Source organism: Eubalaena glacialis, chromosome 6, assembly GCF_028564815.1.
Source record: "Eubalaena glacialis isolate mEubGla1 chromosome 6, mEubGla1.1.hap2.+ XY, whole genome shotgun sequence".
Taxonomy (NCBI): domain Eukaryota; kingdom Metazoa; phylum Chordata; class Mammalia; order Artiodactyla; family Balaenidae; genus Eubalaena; species Eubalaena glacialis.
Window position 1 is genome coordinate 96,148,520 of NC_083721.1, and position 20,002 is coordinate 96,168,521.

A 20,002-nucleotide genomic window follows, 5' to 3' on the forward strand; every position below is an offset into this window, starting at 1 on the left:
GATGGTTCCCTTCCTTTGATCATCTCCTTTTTTCTGCTTATTGTCTTCATCTTCCAACATTAAAACAACACATTTCAGATTATCACTGTGCTTGTATATCTAACAGGAAATAGGAACGTAGCTTAACATTATTTCAACAGGATAAAAAAGAAAAATGTAATGTCAAGTACACAGCTTTAAATAATTTGTACCAACTCACATCTGCCTTGCTTAGTGATTATCTAATAAGTGAAGTGGAAACATATTTGGGAGAGGTGCATGGGAGACTGTGTTCCCCAGTGTGAGATCTATGTTTCTCTTGGCTATAAAGGTATTGTTCTATCCAAGCCAAGTAATATACACACGGTGGGCATTACCACATTTTCTTATATGTATCGTAGTCAGGGTCAGAGCTGGGGTCAGATGGCTTGTGTGCCTCTGGGCACAGAAGTTAGCGAGGACCTTGCCTGGTGCACCTGGGCAGATTTCATTGACAGGCACTCCACCCCCCGGATGCCATGGCACGACATCGCCTCTGCAGTCCACGGGAAGGCGGCTCGCGACGTGGCCCGTCACTTCATCCAGCGCTGGAACTTCACGAAGGTACATAGGTGGTTTTATCATGATTCAGTCCACATGAAGAGAGACAGGCCAGGAAGAGGAGGCGAGAAGGGGCTGCAGTGGCCGCAGCTGTGCTACCCATCCACTCTTGGGTGCCCGGTTGTCAGAGTGCCTGGGTCTCTGAGCAAAAGAAAAAAAAAATATTCCTGAACTTTCACACCACAGACAATTCAGAGGGCGGAAGGATGATGCTACTATCACAGCCTGTGGTTTAACCCTTTGAACACTTGGGACACTCAGTGTCGTTTAAGCATCTGGCCGGGGCTGATAGTCACGTGGAGGGCTGTCGGGCTACTGTAGGGGGATGGGAGCCTCGTTCAGGTGAGAGAGCTGGAGCTTGCAAGGCCTTCCAATCCTGGCACTGCCCTGGGCCCATATTGGTACAAGCTTCTGAGAGGCGGTTCTGAGCAAAGTGAACAGTGAGACGATGGAGCCAGTTTTCTGTTCTCCAGTCTGTGTCTTCTTTAGTATGATGCCTTCATTACTTGTAAGCATTTGACCTAACATTCCTAAGTTAAGTACCTGTCGTCTAGGTGTTATTAAGATTCCATTTTATTTATAGAATCTTAATAAATAAATAAAATGGTTTTATAGGCATTTTCTCCCTATAATTTGGAGATAATTTGGAAAAAGATTTAGTTTTATTAACAACTTAAAGTGTCACCTTATTTTCATTTAAATAACATTATAAACAGTTAGTGGGAGCTCTTAGAAATAGTGGAAATATTTTTAACAAGAATTTAGAGGCAAATGAATGAATAAACAAAAGGATAATATTTTTAACGTATTGGACTGACAAAGATAAAAACGCTGCAGATACCTGCAATTGGGTTTGGGATCTATGATGGTCTTATACCTTGCTCCTGGGAGGATAAATTGGTACAACTGCAGAAAACTTTTTAAAGGTATGTAACCTTTGACTCAGAAAATCTATTTCAGGTACTTAAGCTAAAGAAGTTACTCAATAAGTCATTTCTCTTGACATTGCATCTAATAATTCATATAAAATGAGAAACAGCTGACATCCTCATTAATAGAAATCGTTAAACAAATTATGATTGTTCCATGCCATTTTACTATGAAATTATTTTGAAATGATATATAGTGCTTTACTGCTGTTGCAAGATATCTACAACGTAGTAAAAAATCAGTTTATAAAATAATCCCATTTTTGCAATTGTATACTTCTATAACTCCAGGTTGTATTTAAGTTTTCTTTAAAAATACAAAGCAATAATGCTCACTCCAAAAGGTAAAAGAAGGAAAAAGGGAGTTTTCTGTCCTTGGGAAATAGACAGAAAACAAAAATAAATAATCTATTTTCTCTTCACCTAGAAACACCCATTGTTAATATTTCTTTCCCTTTTTCTTTTTCAAATGAACCTGAATTTTTTTATAATCACAAAGTAAGGAAGACTGGAACTGTTTTTTCATTTGAATCTTCTTTACCTGTTTTTCTTTATTTTAGATTATGAAACCAAAATATCGGTCCCTTTCTTATCCTTTTCTGCTTCCAAAATCTCAAACAACAGCCCATGAGTTGAAATACCAAGTGCCCGAGTCTGTCCATGCTAATGTACAGGTAAGTCTGGCTTTTCTTTTTCATGAAATACTACTGGGTACAGTCACTCTTACTGGACTAAATGCCTATTGGCTTCAAGTTTTGCAATAAGGACAACTCCAAAGCAAATCTAAATAGACCTTTTAAAACTTAGTATTGTATTTTCTATTTTAAATGTACTCAGTTTATCCTCTTGTTAAAACTCTCGTATAAATATAATAAATGCATATCTTTAGAAAAGGCCACTCAAGGAGAGGCTTGTCCTGTAATTCCTTCTGAAGTGACTCTAGCAACATGATACCCAGTAAACCTGGAGCTGATACCAGTGAAGTACCAGGAATACAGCTGAAACTTAGCATCGAGGAAGCTAGTTATAGTTCAATCTAATTTTAGTTCCTAATTAACCAAATGCCTTTTAGAGAGAGACACTTTTAAAAGAATGAGAAATTTGCTTATTAAAGTAACAAAATTTGACCACATCCAGTACAACGTTCTCAAATTACAAATAAGAAAATTAAGACCCAGTGAAACTTTGAGACTTGCCCAGGGTTATCGAGCTGGTTATCAATAGAGGTGGAGCTTGAAATCCTAGTCTAGTCCATTGTTACCCAATCTGCTCCCTGTACCAACTCCAGCTCAAGTGTCTTGAGATCATACAGGGACAGAACTAGGATTGCGTTGCCTTTTGTTCAAAATCATCACTATCGGCATCAAATGTATCGTTTAAGTACAGAACAGATTGGTGTTTGCCAGAGGCAAAGGGTGGGATGGTAGGGGTGCAGAAATGGGTGACAGGGGTCAAAAGGTACAGCTTCGCGTTTTACTCTTAATAAGTCCTGGCATGTAATGTAGAGCATGGTGACTGTAGTTGACAGTACTGTGTTGTATATTTGAATGTTGCTAAGGGAATAGATCTTAAAAGTTCTCATCACAAGAAAAGAAATTTGTAACTATGTGAAGTGATGGATGTTAACTAAACTTATTGTGCTAATCATTTCACAGTATAGACATATATCAATTTTTTTTTAAAATAAATTTATTTATTTATTTATTTATGGCTGTGTTGGGTTTTCGTTTCTGTGTGAGGGCTTTCTCCAGTTGCGGCGAGCAGGGGCCACTCTTCATCGCGGTGCGCGGGCCTATCACCGTCGCGGCCTCTCCCATTGCGGAGCACAGGCTCCAGACTTGCAGGCTCAGTAGTTGTGGCTCACGGGCTTAGTTGCTCCGCGGCATGTGGGATCTTCCCAGACCAGGGCTCGAACCCGTGTCCCCTGCATTGGCAGGCGGATTCTTAACCACTGCGCCACCAGGGAAGCCCTATCAATTTTTTTTTAAAAAGTATTTTTTAAGTGAAGATCCAGTAGTCTGCTGCTGACATCACTATTATGGATTTATTTAATTTGGATATGGATTCTGGTGAATATGATTATATAAATGATACGCCTAAATCAGTTACTTTGTGCTACGTGCAAGGAGAGGTGTGTGTATCTAAGAAATAAAAAGACATTTCAGACCGTAGATCAAATAATAGAACAATCAAAAAGATAAATCACTTAAGAGAATTACCTACAGCAAATACTTTGTCATCCCAGGCTAAAGGAGATAACTAATTTAAACTTAGAGGCACAGGTAGATATGCATTCATATGTAAGTTAATGTATATTTTATGAACCTGTTTAATTTTATTCTACTTAGAGGGAAAAATTACCTGTGCTGTAAGATAAAATAGGAGCCTTGATATTAAGAAAATAAGAGAATTTAATTTAATATTTGAGATGGCATTAAAATTGACTCAGTGATCAACTTATCCAAGTTAGCCGATGCTAATTAAGCATCTGTTGAAAAGTTATTTCTGAGAATTGTGTATTTTTATGATTAGCAAAAGATGGTTTATCCCAGTGTTGCATATACATACATCTTCTAATGTTTTTTGGTAAAGCCCTGGTTTATGTATTCTCTTCCTGCCACCCGGATGAGGCAGATAGATGCTCTGCATGTCCGCCCTACAAAACGCCTCCCTTGGTTCACCTTCTCCCTATCACTGGATGTTGTGGTAGAAATGGAGCTAGATCAGTGACTTCTTACATGCTCACATGTTCATCCCTGACATGCCCAGGCTGCCTGCACTCTACGAAGCCAATTGATTTGAAAGGAAGTTTACCAAGACTCATGAATTCATTTATTCAGTCAATTTATGTCTACTAAGTGCCATCTGTTTGCACAGTCAAGTCATCAGTGCACACCTGCATACTGAGGAGACAGACAAAAGGGGTTCTCTGCCTCTGGAAAAGGAGTTAGATGGGGGAGAGGAAGCTGTGATATTGAAGAATTCAGTTAACAAGGCAAGGTGTGGTCTAGGACCAAATGCCAGTCTTGAGAGTGTGGACCAGCATGCCATGAGAGGTTGGCAAATGAGAGGGACAGAACTGGGTTCCCCCTTTAAGGAATAAGTCTGCTGCTCAGAAGATGGTAGAACCAACTGCAGCAAACCATTTGCTCTTGAAGAGGTAGTAGATGAGGTTCAGACAGCATAAGGCCAGATTGGGGATGCCCTGAAGTGCTGGCCTGGTTCATTTTGACCTGATCCTGGAGGCATTAGTGAACTTTGGAATGTTTTTTTGTCATCTGAGAGGAAGCATGATACATGAATGTTTTATGAAGATTAATCTAGATCAGAGTTTCTCTAATTGGGTTTTGCCTGTGAAATGCTAATAGCTATTCCACAAAAAAAGGTTTCCATGGACAGATAAGTTTTTGCAGATTTTTTTTTTTTTTAATACAGGAGAGTTTAATTTTTATTTTTTTAATTTATATTTATTTTTGAGGGCTGTGTTGGGTCTTCGTTTCTGTGTGAGGGATTTCTCTAGTTACGGCAAGTGGGGGCCACTCCTCATCGCGGTGCGCGGGCCTCTCACTGTTGTGGCGCACAAGCTCCAGACGCGCAGGCTCAGTAGTTGTGGCTCACGGGCCCAGTTGCTCCGCGGCATGTGGGATCCTCCCAGACCAGGGCTCGAATCCGCGTCCCCTGCACTGGCAGGCAGATTCTCAACCTCTGCGCCACCAGGGAAGCCCCCAGATTTTTAAAATATAGGACTTCTTAGTGCCTTCGTTATGTCGATGTGCATAATGAAATGACTAAGACTGAATATTCTATGAGCATTTCCCAAGCTTAATTGATGTAGGATCTCTCAATTTGTCACCTATTTCCATTTTTCCAAACAAACACACTTTGGGACCTAAAGTTTATACATGTGAAAAACTTATAAGACTAGAAAGGAAATGAACACAAGGAGACAAGTAAAGAGACTGCTATAGTAATTCTAGAATACACTAATTTTGTATTTATAAATTAGTATTCTTTTTCTTAAAGAAGACTCCCCCATAGTTTAAAAAGTTTTAGACCTCACGTAACATCTATTGGTTGCCAGTAGATGTTTTGCAGAACTGCCAAAATAACTCCAGTTGTGAAAACAGTGGGCACCACCAGGCAGTGCATCTTTTTGAAGACAGGAAAATCTGAGATGACCAGACACTGAAGAAAAGACAAGAAATTACCCTGCTCCATTTCTCCTTTTCTGTAAAATTCTGACCACAGTATTGTTTCACTTCACATTACTTACTGGCTCTAAACATTATTCACCTTGTTCTAGGCGTTGTTGTCAAGTTATGAATGTATAGTGCTTAGCGGGTAAAAGCAATAATCTAGCCCAATCCCTGGTTTTCCAGAGAATCCAGAAGACATCAGGGAGATAGGGACCTGGCTGTGTAGGAGGCTACTTAAGTTTTAAAAAGTTTATTGTCGTATTTTCAAGTCTTTCACTCTCTCAGTTACCGTGTGGCAATAGCCAAATGACTGTTAAATACTCTTGGTTGAGAAATTTAATAAAACTTAATAAAAGTCTTCTTATTCTTTTTAACATTGATTTTAACATATTTTTTTAACATAGTTTATTGTTCATAACATAACTTAGAGACCACAAGCTTAATTAACTGGAAAGGAGCGATGTAATGTAGCCAGGGGAAGGGGCAGACTGTATTCAAATTCCTGTCTCACTACATACGAGCTGTATAACCTTGGGAAAATTATTTCACCTCTCTGAATGCGTTTCCTTCATCTTTAAAACAGGAAACACAATAGTACCTGTCTCATAGGGTTGTGGTGATAGTTAAATAAATTAATCCATGCAAATCACCTAGAAGAGTATACTAGTTTGAATTCTATCAGTATTAGCTACGACCTTCAGGCATTCCCTAGTGTTTTCAAAAGTTTGCAACAAAGAAGCTGACATTTCTCTGGATGGGTCACAGGCTAGTTCTGGATACAAAAATCTTTATACTATTTATACCATATATATTGAAATGGAGAGAGAAAGAGCATTGGACACAATAAAGTAAATAATAGATAAAATTCATGTTGTTCTTGGGCTTCCCTGGTGGCACAGTGGTTAAGAATCTGCCTGCCAAGGCAGGGGACACAGGTTCGAGCCCTGATCCGGGAAGATCCCACATGCCGTGGAGCAACTAAGCCCGTGCGCCACAACTGCTGAGCCTGCGCTCTAGAGCCCGCGAGCCACAACTACTGAGCCTGTGAGCCACAACTACTGAAACCCATGCACCTAGAGCCCATGCTCCACAACAAGAGAAGCCACCGCAATGAGAAACCTGCGTACCGCAACAAAGAGTAGCCCCCACTCGCCGCAACTAGAGAAAGCCCGCGCGCAGCAACGAAGACCCAATGCAGCCAAAAAAAAAAAAAAAAAAAAATTTAAAGAAAAAAAATTCATGTTGTTCTTTCATCTGCAGAATGGAACCCAGTTATTTAATTTTTTAATACAAAAGCACTGGCCCGATCACCCTTAGGCATGTACTACTGGTGATTCCACACCAGCTACGTACATAGCTGTTGCAGAAGCTATGGCCGACAGGGCCGGCCAAGGAGACTAGAGCTACAGCAGCCAGAATGGAGACCTGCCCTCACCAACATGAATTTCTGCTTCTAAAAAAGTCATCCAGACCTGAGAGCTGACTTCAGCAACTTCCACTGACACTTTAAAATAATCTTGGGTGTTTCCCCTCAGTGCTGGGTATTCTCAGAAGCCTGCCAAGAACACTCAGAGAAGGCATAGCAGGAGACAGGCGTGGGGAGGGGGTTGGAAGAAAGATGATTCTGAAACTGCTTAGGTACAGAGTTTATAAAAGAACTTGTTTTCTCCCTAAAAAGAACAAACTATGTTCCTGAATGCTATCATTGCCACTTACGATAAATGACCAAGACAGAGGACATCTGACATGTCTATTAAGGTAAAAGAAAGTGCTTGATGCCAAATTAGCATTAACATGGAATAGATACGTGGAACAATCCTTTTTATTAAATTGGGCAGCTTATAGTAGAAAAGTCATTTCTTAGACAGTCATTGCCAAGAAGTTCTACCAAACTGAAGGAAATAATTCCACTGGAGTCGTGTCTTCAATCTCTTTGTCTATTAAAAGAAAAGAAAAAATATATAAAAGCAAATGTAAATGACATTCAAATTATACTATTGGAAAAATTTGTTCCTACACTTGGGGAAAATGTCCAAAAGACACTCCAAAGGATGTCAATGTAGGAATCAATGTAGATTTCAAAGGACAGCAAAAGTGTTTTGTATAGTGATAGAACGAAGTAGGTAGGGAAGGGTGAAAGAAAGCCACTTGATTTATTTCTAAGGAAGTTCCTTAACATAGAAGCTGCTTTCTGTTTACGGACCAGGTCTTCGTACGGTAAGACTTCCGTGCATCTTGCTGTGGGTCTTGACTGGCTGAAGCCACATGAACAGGGAGTGTTCACTCAGTGCCCAGCATTGCACTAAGTTTTTTATGGAGTATCTCATTTAATATTCACCAGTCTATAAATTATGGTCCTCTTTGACCCCTTATTCTACAGATGAGGAAACTAAGACTTTGAGAGGTTATTACACAGTGAGTATTGGACGGGATGAGACTGGATTCTAAGCAGTCTGCTTCCAGAGGCTGAGGTCATAACTGCTCAGCAGACAGACTGTTTCCAGTAAGTCCCAGGATGGTTGTAACCACCAAGGGCCCCAGCAAGGCAAAGCTGCATGTCATGCTTGCCTTTTGATATTATCCTCTGTTGCCGCAGACCCAAATCCAGCCCAATCCAGCCCCAACTCTCCTTTTGCTTTCTGGCTCCAAAGAGCCCTCAACTCTACATTTTTTCCTAGGACTCCTCTCCCCTTAAGTCTTATTCTTCAAAAAGCACATTCTCTTCCTTTCCTTCAGCCTCAAGTTTAACTTTTCCCTATTGCTCAAGCCAAAGGATCATCCTATTCGAATGACACACTGTGATGTGAATGGATGACACTCAACTGTAGAAAAATGGTTCTTAGAAGGAAGAGCTTGGAATTCCCTGGTGGTCCAGTGGTTAGGACTCCGTGCTTCCACAGCAGAGGGCCTGTGTTCGATCCCTGGTCAGGGGAACTAAGATCCCACAAGCCATGTGGCACAGCCAAAAAAAAGAAAAAAATAGAAGGAAGAGCTTGGTAGTCTGAGGCAGATTCTTTTTTTTTTTTTTTTAACTTTGGGTTTATTTATTTATTTATTTATTTATTTACTTATTTATGGCTGTGTTGGGTCTTCGTTTCTGTGCGAGGGCTTTCTCTAGTTGCGGCGAGCGGGGGCCACTCTTCATCGCAGTGCGCGGGCCTCTCACTGTCGCGGCCTCTCTTGTTGCGGAGCACAGGCTCCAGACGCGCAGGCTCAGTAATTGTGGCTCACGGGCCCAGTTGCTCCGCGGCATGTGGGATCTTCCCAGACCAGGGCTCGAACCCGTGTCCCCTGCATTAGCAGGCAGATTCTCAACCACTGCGCCACCAGGGAAGTCCCTGAGGCAGGTCCTTGAACAAAGTCCATTTCTGCTGTTCCTTGCCTGCAGTGCTCCTTAATACAGACTGGAAGAATGAGGCCCAATCATTTGAGCACTTCTTTTCTCTCCCCAGCCCATGCCACTTGTGAGCTGCAACATGGAGGCCAACTTCTGCATGAGAGACAAAAAAAAAAAAAATAGTGCTTTTGTTCCATGATTGACTTGGGAGCTCAGAGAAACAAAAAGGAATTAAGATATGTACTGAATTTATAGGGAATAAAAGCATTGCAGTAAGAGAACAGGAATCTGGGACAAATACTAAGAAAGTTTTGAAAGTTTTCCTTCGAGAAGAGATTTCTGTATTTTAAGCCACATATTCGGCTTGGGCCCACTGTATTTAAGGGGATTAGAGCTTGTGGATAAAGAGAAGGTTATCTTTTAAGAAGTCAAAAAATAGGACACAGTACAAAGGAAAATGACTGGTTTTAGTTACAATCTTGAGGTGAAAACATAAAATCAGAAATATGCCCTTTGTAAAGGGCATAAATATATTTTAAAATTGTGTATTCAAACTTGAGGTTTGAAAAGCGTGGGTTAGATTTGATTCTCAATCTACTTGGGGTAGTAAGATAAGCCACATTTCTGTGTGTGTAAGGAGGAGTTTGAGGCTTGTCTCAGTTACATTGGCTTGAAACAGAAATGCAAGACAAGCTAGCCAGGTCAGTTAAGAAAAAGAAGTGAGTAAATCTTAAATTTGAAACAAAATTAAGTCAATCAAAATGTCTTTGACTTACTAGATTTGTTTACAAATTTCCTAGAACATCAAGCATTTAAAGCAGTGGAGTTGGTCCCTGGTTCAGGGGTAAAAGAGAAATTCATATTTTCAATTTATCTTATGGTGATAAACAGATTTTAACTAATCAGAATCATAGTAAATGAATAATAATTCCAAGTAATTTTTTTCTGTATTACTTGAAAGATATGTTCAAGTTTAACCAAAAATGATGACTTTTTAAAGTTAAATGAGTTTTCATTTTGAGAAAATGATATAGATTTGGATTCAGACAATAAGACAGGTAATGCTGAACCCCCTTAGGATGTAGGCAACCCCCCACCTTCTATGGTTTTATAGGCATCAGGGGGGCTCCCCTCTACTTTGCTTACGCTCTCCCACAGGCTGATGCCAAAATGGTCTTCTTTTGGCTTACAAATGTACTTATTATAAACACTTAACTGCCTTTAGAAAGGAAAACTTTTACCATTAGCCTTGACAAGAAAGACGGCAGATATGTGACCTTCATGCTTTCCCTTCATGGCCGCTATTGGCCTTCAACCTTAGATTTCTTCCCCAGTGTGTCTAGTTCCAAGAATCGGCTCTTCAACATAGCTGTCCAGGAAGACTTGGAATCAATTAGTCTTGACCTTCGAGTTGAAACTTGCTTGACACTCCTGACTTATGTATTATGCAAATGAGTTTATTAAGTCTTTGAAGCAGCAAATTTTGAGAGTAAGAAAGGAAAGAAAGTATAAGGTTTTGGATTTGAGGGCAAGACTAGGACATTACCACCAAGGATGGTGTATAAACTTTGCTCATAGCTTTTTAGAGAGGTAGATCAACCATATATCAAATATCTACTATGTGCTGCATAACATAGTGCTTTGTGTTTGTTATGCCATTTTTTTTTCTTTACAACAGCTCTGTGTGGGAGTGTGTGGGTGGGCAGGTGTGTGTGTGAGAGAGACAGAGACAGAGAGAGCAGTCTCAAGTGTTCAGAGGAGGAAACTGAGCCTCATGTTAAAATGACTTGTTCAAGGTGAAAGAGCTAGTAAGTGCAGAGCAATAGTGCATATCTCAAGAGTTCCTACCATTCCAGTATACTCTGCAGTTTTATACATTGTTTCCAGAGTAATATAGAATTGGATCAGGATGGGTGGCAAAAGAATCTTCTCAAGGTTGCCTGCATTTTAGGGCTATGCTCCTTAGCAACAAAATTCAACATAAATTTGAGTGGACAAAGAATGGAAACCTCTATTTGTTCAACCTTTGTTATTTCTGCTGATGAACAATAATGCAGTTCCTTGAAGATTATGTGAATCAAGCTATTTTCCAAGGGTGCATTATATTTACCTAAATTTTTCTTCTGAGATATTTGACTATTCTTGTTCACAGTTAAATTTTCCAATTTCATTATACATATTCATCTGATAAAATTAAATAAAATGCTTTGAGGGAACTATATTGTAATAAATACCTCATAATGAATAAAGAAATAACATTTTGAGGATGGCACAGTCAGTTTTAGCAAGTGTTAGGTTTGAATTTCAGTAGCCTTATATGTGCAATTTTTAAAGTTATTGATTAAAGCAAGAATTTTACCAGACCTTTTATATATAACAGATATAAAACTGATTATGTATTGGATCACTTTATGAATTTCTAAGTACGGGCTATTCTTTTATTTTCAATTTCAGTTGACCTCATGAGGAACAGTTTCAATATTTATTTCAAATCAGGATTAGTGAATATATTTTTATAGTGATTCTTCTGTGATGAAACTCTATTGCTTAAGGAAAGTCCAGTAATAAGCATTTATTGACCACCTACTATATGACTAACATTATACTGAACCCTAGTTAGAGTGCTGAAAAAAAATTACAACCAATGGATTCTTAGTGTTGAAAAAGCCTTCCATGTGGCCAGACTGTAGCCTGGCCGGACTACAGTCTGCTCTGAAGCGTCTCGGGCATGATCCACCACAGCTCAAATACATCCTCTAAGTTCTCATTAATAACAGCAAACACTTATGTACCACTTACTAGGTGCTTGGTCTCCTTCGGCTCACTGCACAGTAATTCATTTAATCCTCTCTACAACCCTATAAAGTGGATACTCAGTTTTATAGAACAGAAATCTGAGGCACAAAGAGGTTGAGAAACTTGACCAAGATCAAAGCCACTAGGTGGTTGAGCTAAGCTTTGAACCTAGGCAGTCCCACTGTGCATCTGTGTATTTAACATATATTCAGGTGTCTGAGCTGGATTTTCTTGTTGTAATCCAGGAGGAAGCAGGTGAGTGTCTGAATAGAGGGAGGTGGTATGAATGAGAAAGTTGAGAGTTGAAGTGACACACCAAAGATCAGACAGCTAATTAAAGCCAGAATCAAGATTAGATGTCTAAATGAATCTGTTTGTCTTTTAGAATGTATTATTCTGAACAGTATCTATTTGAGGGAAAAAGAGTAATCACATTATCAAGTCAGAGTTAGGGTGACTGTATCATATGATTCAAACCAGGACACTTCTGAGAGTAAAAGTGGTGTTATTAATACATGAAGCATTCTGGTGTGATTGTGGGGCTATAACAGAAAAAGGGTACAAATGGTCACCCTACCCACAGCCACCAAAAGAGGTCCTTCTGAAATGCTCTTTGTAGAAACCACATCTCCTGGTTTCCAGTCTTGAATGAAAATAATCCTGGGTGGAAAACATATATTCAGGATTTCCAGCTGGGCCCCTTCATTATGGATGATGTTTAAGGACCAGTTCCCTACCTACCTACTCTGCCTTGGCCCACACATGACACACAAGCCACTGTAATCAATTAGTTGTTTGGAAGAAGAAGATGGGCTTCATTTATTAATACCTCTGGTGTCATCTCCATTGTCTTATGTTTGCTCATTTCTGATTGCTGCCTTATAGTTGCTCCGTTCTGCTGCTGATTGGTCTGCTGGTATAAAGTACCATGAAGAGTCCATCCACGCTGCTTACCTCTATGTGATAGAGAACAGCAAGCACTATATCTATATAGAAGTAAGTCTTGCTCGTGTAAATTGGTATGACAACCTGCCTTCCTGTAAATATCACACAGAGACTGCAGGGTCCCCGAACTCAGGACCTGCTACATTAACAAGTGTATGTTGAGATGTGAAGAGGTCACCTGAATTTTGATTCCCCCAGCATACTTGACATTCACTTTGCATTTTCATTAACTCGGGACTCTAACAGGAATCCCCCAAATCCTTATTATTAAAATGTATCAATTCGTAATATTATTAGCCAGAAATATCCCAACATGGAGACGTAGGTTTTGATTTGGCTTGAGTTGGAGGGTGTAAATGTGAGGCATGTGCTGCTTCAGGAGAGCACACACAGGGGTAAGCTGTTAACATAGAGACCACTGGATGCCTCTGGTTTGGGGATGTTGGAGTGGGGAGAGGGCAGGAAAAGGAACATGGAAAAGGGAGATGTAAGAATAGCGAGGGCAAGTACCACCTTCTTCAATTCTGGGTCAGCTACCATTCATTATAAAGCTTTTTCAGTTCTCAGAGTTTGTGTGTAGAGACTAGGAGAAAACCCGCGGGTACTGGATTTAGTTTGGGAACCTTAATTGTGCTTCAAAGTAGATCTGAAGCTAGTTCAGAGCACTTGGAAAATCCTTAAAAGATAAAAAGCCGTGACAATGGAAAGATAACTCAGAGCACATCTCTCTTCTTTATTTTAGTATTTTCTTTCCCACTGAATTTAAAAATATATATGGAGAGAGATGGGGTCACTGGAGAAAACCATTCTAGCCCTATTTTCCTTCCCCTTGAGTCCTGGCCCTATCCCCTTCCATGAAGTGACAATTAATTAAAGGCAAATGGGAAAGAATTGGAGCTTAATTTATTTTACAGGCCTGGAGAAAGAGAAGGCTGATTAAAACTATTAGCAGGCTAAATGCAATGTGGTGTCCTAGATGGGATCATGCAACAGAAAAAGGACATTAGTGGAAAAATTAGTGAATTCTGAATGAAGTCTAGAGTTTAATAAAACTAATACTATTAGTGTTATTAATTTCAACAATTATACCATAATAATGTAAGATGTAATTGGCTGGTTCATCCGTTACCCAGCATCCTTTTGCTTTGTCTCTTTTTAGTAGTATTAAATCAGCCTTTCTTTGTAACGCTACCACAGTACTAAATGAGGTCAGGAATGCCATATTGATACACATGGCTGTGGACATAAACTTGGTTGAAACGCCTGTAGCCGAGGTAAGCAGTTGGCATTCACCCTGCTCTCTCCAAAAAAGGAGAAGTGAAGGATGTGAGTCTGTGTTACAGCTGCTGAGGAATGCTAAGCTTCTCTGTGATATGAATTCAGAACAAGCATGGTTTGGTTGCCACTGAGATTTTGATTGTTTGATGCCCTAAAGGGAAATATATTCTCAAATGAGTTTTTGTCTTCCTCTAAGTTTGTCTTCTGGAAGCTGTTTACAGCTTTATGCACTTAAGTTTAAAAGCGTGTACAATAGTAAAAATGATAATGTGGCAAAAGGATGATAATCCTATTTCGAGTCATTGCCTATATATCACTTTACCTAAGATGATTAGCAAAGATTACTCTGTGATGATTATACTTATAAATTACAGGTGTGTTAACTATTTGTATAGTAAACAGAGCGTGTGATATTCATAATATTTGTACCTAATTTTCAACAATCCGTAATGTAGCAGCTAAATCTTTCATACCATTATAATAATAATGTTGTACCCTGGTTTTTTAGTAAGTTTTAAAGAATGTTGCATGAACCTATAAGCAGAAGTACTTAAAGAAAAAAAAATAAAAATATTTCTCTTTCCATCTTATTGGTTTATTTATATAATGCAACATACTTACAAAAGAGATTTGTAACTACTTAAAATAGAAGTTCAGGAATAATAAGAGACCTAAACAAATGAGATAAGATCAAGGCAGATACTAGGAAATAGTGGAGAAAATTAGACCAGGATTCTGCCACCTACCCTGTTCAAAAATAAACTTAGCGTGAGATAGAATGTTTGCCAATATGGAATTTTTAATCAGAAGCATTTATACAATGTGTGAATCTGAAAAACCTGATTTCTCTATTAAGTTCAGAATGTTCCTACCATTCTAAGAATGTAACCTACAAGGAATTTGCATGATTAAATAATAGTTTAGCCTTCCACTTTACTAAGACGATATAGGTGATATTGCTTAGAAATGCATGAGACCCAGAGTGACATGAGACTTCTTTTATTCCCAGTGTCATTTACTTTCCCAAGGTGATTTTAGGAATCAGAACATGTCTGCTAGGTGAAACATTTTTTTAAAAAATATCAATGTAGTTTTTTGTTATATACCACATTTTCCTTATATGCATGCTACTAAGATAAGAAAAACTTATTATAAATCTCATTTGTTTTGCATAGAACCAGTTTTTCATAAGCTGCGCTGATGACAAAGTTGTGTTCAACAAGGTTGGCGATGCCATTGCTCAGAGGATACTGAAAGCTCACAGGTAAGGTTTTTGGCATTTTGGTAGGAGCTGTTACTGCAGATGTTCTTGCATTTACTGCTAAAATAACTTTTGAAAGCCCATTTTTAGAATACTATCTTTTTCTAACAGGCATGACTTTGGTTCAACTACCAGTAGGTTATTGATTCCTTAAATCTGAGTCAGCTGCTGAGAATTTTTGAGTTCATTTTTGAGGGGCTCTGAATGCTCCCAGAGCACAGTCATTTTTTCCTGGCCAGTCTCTTTCCCACGCATTAGATTTGTGATTTGATTTATTTAAAGGCAGACAGTGAGCTGTGTTCACTTAAAAATCAAAGCAAAATAGTCATAACGTTTTTCCATGGGTTATATTTAAATTCTTGTTACCCTCTGTCGTATTTTTTCAGGGATTATTTTCTTTAATAACACTTTTATTAAGATATAATTCACATACCATACAATCCACCCAAAGTGGACTATTTAGTCATTTGTAGTATATTCACAGCGTTGTGTGCAACCATCGCTGAATCAATTTTAGAACGTTTTCATCACCCCAGAAAGGAACCGCATACTTATTAGCAGTCACTACCCATTCCCCCTTTTCTTAGCCCCTGGCAACCACTAATCTACTTTCTTTCTCTGTAGATTTGCCTGGTCTGGTCGTTTCATATAAATGAAATCATACAATGTGTGATCTTTTGTGACTTGCTTCTTTCACTTAGCTTAATGTTATTGAATGTACCAGTATTTCATTTATTTTTATTGTCAGGTAATATTTCATTATCTGGATATACTTCATATAAATGGATTTATCCATTCATCAGTTGGTATATGTTTGGGTTGTTTCTACTTTTTGGCTATTATGAATAAAGATGCTATAAACATTCTGTACTAGTTTTTATGTGAGACATGTTTTCATTATTCTAGGGGTGGAATTACTGGATCATATGGTAACTCTATGTTTAACATTTTGAGAAACTGTCAGAATGTTTTCAAAAACAGCAACACCATTTTACATTCCCATAGTGTATGAGGGTTCCAATTTCTCTGTATCATCACTAATACTTATTATTATCTCTCTTTTTGATTATAGCGATCCTAGTAGGTGTGAAATGGTATCTCATGTGGTTTTGATTTGAATTTCCCTAATGACTAATAATGTTGAGTATTTTTTTGTTTATTGGCCATTCATGTATTATCATTGTCCATTGTTTAATTAGGTTGTCTTTTTATTACTGAGTTGTAAGAGTTCTTTAGGTATTCTGGATACAAGTCTTATATCAGATTTATGATTTGCAAATATTTGCTCCCATTCAGTCTGTTTTCTTTTTTACTTTCTTGGTAGTGTCCTTTGAAACACAGAAGTTTTAAATTCTGATAAAGTTCCATTTATCTTTTTTTTTCCCTTTATTGCTGTGCTTTGGTTTCATAGCTGAGAAACCACTGCCTAATCCAAAATCATGAAGATTTATGCCTGTTCTCTTCTAAGAATGTTATAGTTTTAGCTCTTATATTTAGGTCTTGATTCATTTTGAGTTACTTTTTGTATATGGTGTGAGGTAGAGGTCCAGTTGTTCCAGCACCATGTGTTGAAAAGTCTATTCTTTCCCTACTGAATTGTCTTGACACCTGGGACTATTTCTTTTTATGGCTGATTTTAGCTCTGTGTAAAAACAGCAAAATAAACAAACAAACAAAATTATTATGTTTTATTATCTTAATTCATTGAACATATGCAGTGGAGAATGCTAAGTACATATGCATTTGGGGCTTAAAACATTTTTTGACTTCCAGTGTCCTGTGGTACTTTAATATCTTTTTTTCACAAAATATGTGGGGATTTTTAGACTAAGAACATTTTCTAACAACAACTACCAGCATTTTATATGATTCACAGTTTATATCCACAGACTCTTACTGAATTTTCACAACTACTCTTGAAAGTAGATCATATAGTTTTGTTGTTATTATTATTGTTGTTGCTGTACATTTTTATTTTTATTTTTTTCCGCTTAATTCCTTTATTAGCATTTAAGCGAGATACCTCTGCACTTTTTAGTGGTTGGTCTGGGGATTACAATATGCATCTTTTTTTTTTGTCCCCATTTTTAAAGTTAAACTGAGATGAAAGAGTTGGTGTGACTTGTCTGGGCCACTAACAGCAAAAGGCAAAAACAGGTTTGAAGCCAAGTCTTTGGACTTCGGACCCAGTGCCTCCCACACCATGTAACTCCAGTGCATTGACAGTTAGGATTAGAGGCCACTTCAGGGTTGCCCCAGATTGAAGCAAGTAGGTTGGGCCTTTGTAATCTCCTCCTCCCATTGACTGGTCTTTGGATGTAGGCTGACTTCAGGAAATGGGCATGGCCTTGGGTGAGGCAGGCCCCTTTGGCCTCTGGAGGGCAGTTCCTGGAGAAAGGCTTCACTGTGAGTGAGTAGCCAGCGGCCAGCTCTCTCAGCAGCTGGGGGAATGGCTGTCTTGATCCCACAGTGAGGGCCTTTGGGCAGCAAGGCACAATACTCACTCATCCTGCAGGGTGTACAGTGTTTCTCACCCCTTCCCATGCATCAAAATCACCACTTTACAAAAACACAGAGGGCTGGACTCAACTCCAGGCTTGCTGGATCAGAATTTTCTGGAGGAGGGCCCAAGTACCTGTATTTTATAATATCCCACAGGCACAGCCAGGACTATATAGTACTCATCTAGAACAGCGTATATGGCCATAAATATGAATGATGGTCTGTGTTTTTACAAGTGACCTTTATTCTTTGCCTTCTCATATGCTTTTATTAAGAAAGTCACCAAGGACTGTTTCTCAGATGACTTAAAAACAGTCTTGTTTCCAGTTAAACACATATGTACACACAGAGATTCCTTGCATCCTTTCCAGTCTCCAGTCTCCCAATTTTCTGGGTCAATTTATGTCTCATTTACAAAATTACATTATATTTCTGACAACGCTTGCATTTTATTGATGAAGGAGTGTCCCCTTTATAAAGCACATTTGACAAAAAAGAAAAATAATTTTTTCATGAAATTGAAATGTCACAAAAATACATTAAATTGACAAATGAGCTCATTGGGCTGAGCAGTGGATCATGAATTTTGGAACTTTGACAGCTAATTAGGAGAGTAGGATGAATCTCAACTTCACTCACCCCAGTTATTCACTTATTAGTACATTTTTTAATAAGTATCTGTAAGATTTGTTTTTAAGTGTTCAGGAGCCTGAAAGAATATTTTTCTTTAGCATATTAATTTGTCTTTTAATATCTGGACTTCTTCTAAAATCATAGCACTTTAAGGCTGGAAGGAATGTTAAGATATTTTCTGATTGAACATTTCCCAGTGACCCTGGGATCCACAGTAAGAGAGCATGGTAAGGTAGCATCTGTTGCAGATTTTATCTCATGCTTAGAAGTTCACAGAGCACCTTAAAGGGTGGCAATTTCAAGCTCACTTTGTAGAAACTGGGAAATGAGTTCATCAAATTTCAAATTAACCGTGTGCCATTTAGCTCTGATCTCTCAATAATCTCACTTGCTTTGACAGTCACATTTTAAAGTGGTATGTATATCACACATTCAAACTTAGTGGATACACACACATATCCTGGAAACCTATTTTACATTTTCCCCCTTCTCTGTATCTCCACATTATCGTTTATCTCCTGTGTTAATTCCAAACTGTAAAATATATTTTCATTGAATCATTTCAAATCTGTGAGCTTGTATTCTTAGGAAAAAGGTAAAGGTAGAATTAGAAAGCTCATCTTGCAGGCTGCCTACAGAGGCTCCCCTCCTTCTCACTGAGGGCCGTCGTGTGCCATCCCCAAGTTTACCCCTCTCTCTTCCTTCCACTCTTCTGCTCTCCACTCTTCTGAAACTCAGAACTTCCCTGCCAGAGTCACGTGCCTAGCAACAAGTATAACTTTGGTTGTTGGAAAAAGAATAGAATAGAGCACAAAGCAGATGGAAGGAAATGACAGTCATCATTCGGCCAGCCTGACCAAGGAACACAGACTCTCTTCCAGGACCCTCCCACCCTAGAGAGACTGGCGTCTTTAAATTGCCAACTTCTCTCAACTGGGCTGAGCCTTTACTTTTCCGCCAGTGCTGGAATCCGGTCCCACACCAGTTCCCTAAAGTGAGTTCTCTGCTTCCCTCACTTTCTCCTCATTCTTTCTCAGCAGCTGTAATTCTTTTTTTTTTTTTAATTAATTTTTATTGGAGTATAATTGGTTTACAATGTTGTGTTAGTTTCTGCTGTACAGCAAAGTGAGTCAGTTATACACATACATATATCCACTCTTTTTTAGATTCTGTTCCCATATAGGTCATTACAGGGTACTGAGTAGAGTTCCTTGTGCTATACAGTAGGTTCTTATTAGTTATCTATTTTGTACATAGTAGTGTGTATATGTCAATCCCAGTTTCCCAATTTAGCTTTCCCCCACTTTGCCCCTTGGTAATCATAAGTTTGTTTTCTACATCTGTGACTCTATTTCTATTTTGTAAATAGGTTCTTTTGTACCATTTTTTTAGATTCCACATATAAGCGATATCATAAGATATTGTCTTTGACTTACGTTACTCAGTATGACAATCTCTAGGTCCATCCATGTCACTGCAAATGGCATTATTTCATTCTTTTTTATGGCTGAGTAATATTCCATTGTATATATGTACTACATCTTCT

At 38.6% G+C, this 20,002-nt stretch overlaps 1 protein-coding gene across 3 annotated transcripts in view; it reads left to right on the top strand.

Annotated features, from left to right (window-relative positions):
• PLD1 (phospholipase D1) overlaps positions 1–20,002 on the top strand; it is a 202,206-nt gene that overhangs the window by 140,364 nt on the left and 41,840 nt on the right. For all 3 annotated transcript variants that reach the window (XM_061193433.1, XM_061193434.1, XM_061193435.1), the window contains 4 exons: positions 464–582; positions 2,069–2,182; positions 12,723–12,833; positions 15,236–15,324. In XM_061193433.1, coding sequence (XP_061049416.1) covers positions 464–582; positions 2,069–2,182; positions 12,723–12,833; positions 15,236–15,324 — 433 coding nt within the window. The remainder of the gene's footprint in view (positions 1–463; positions 583–2,068; positions 2,183–12,722; positions 12,834–15,235; positions 15,325–20,002) is intronic.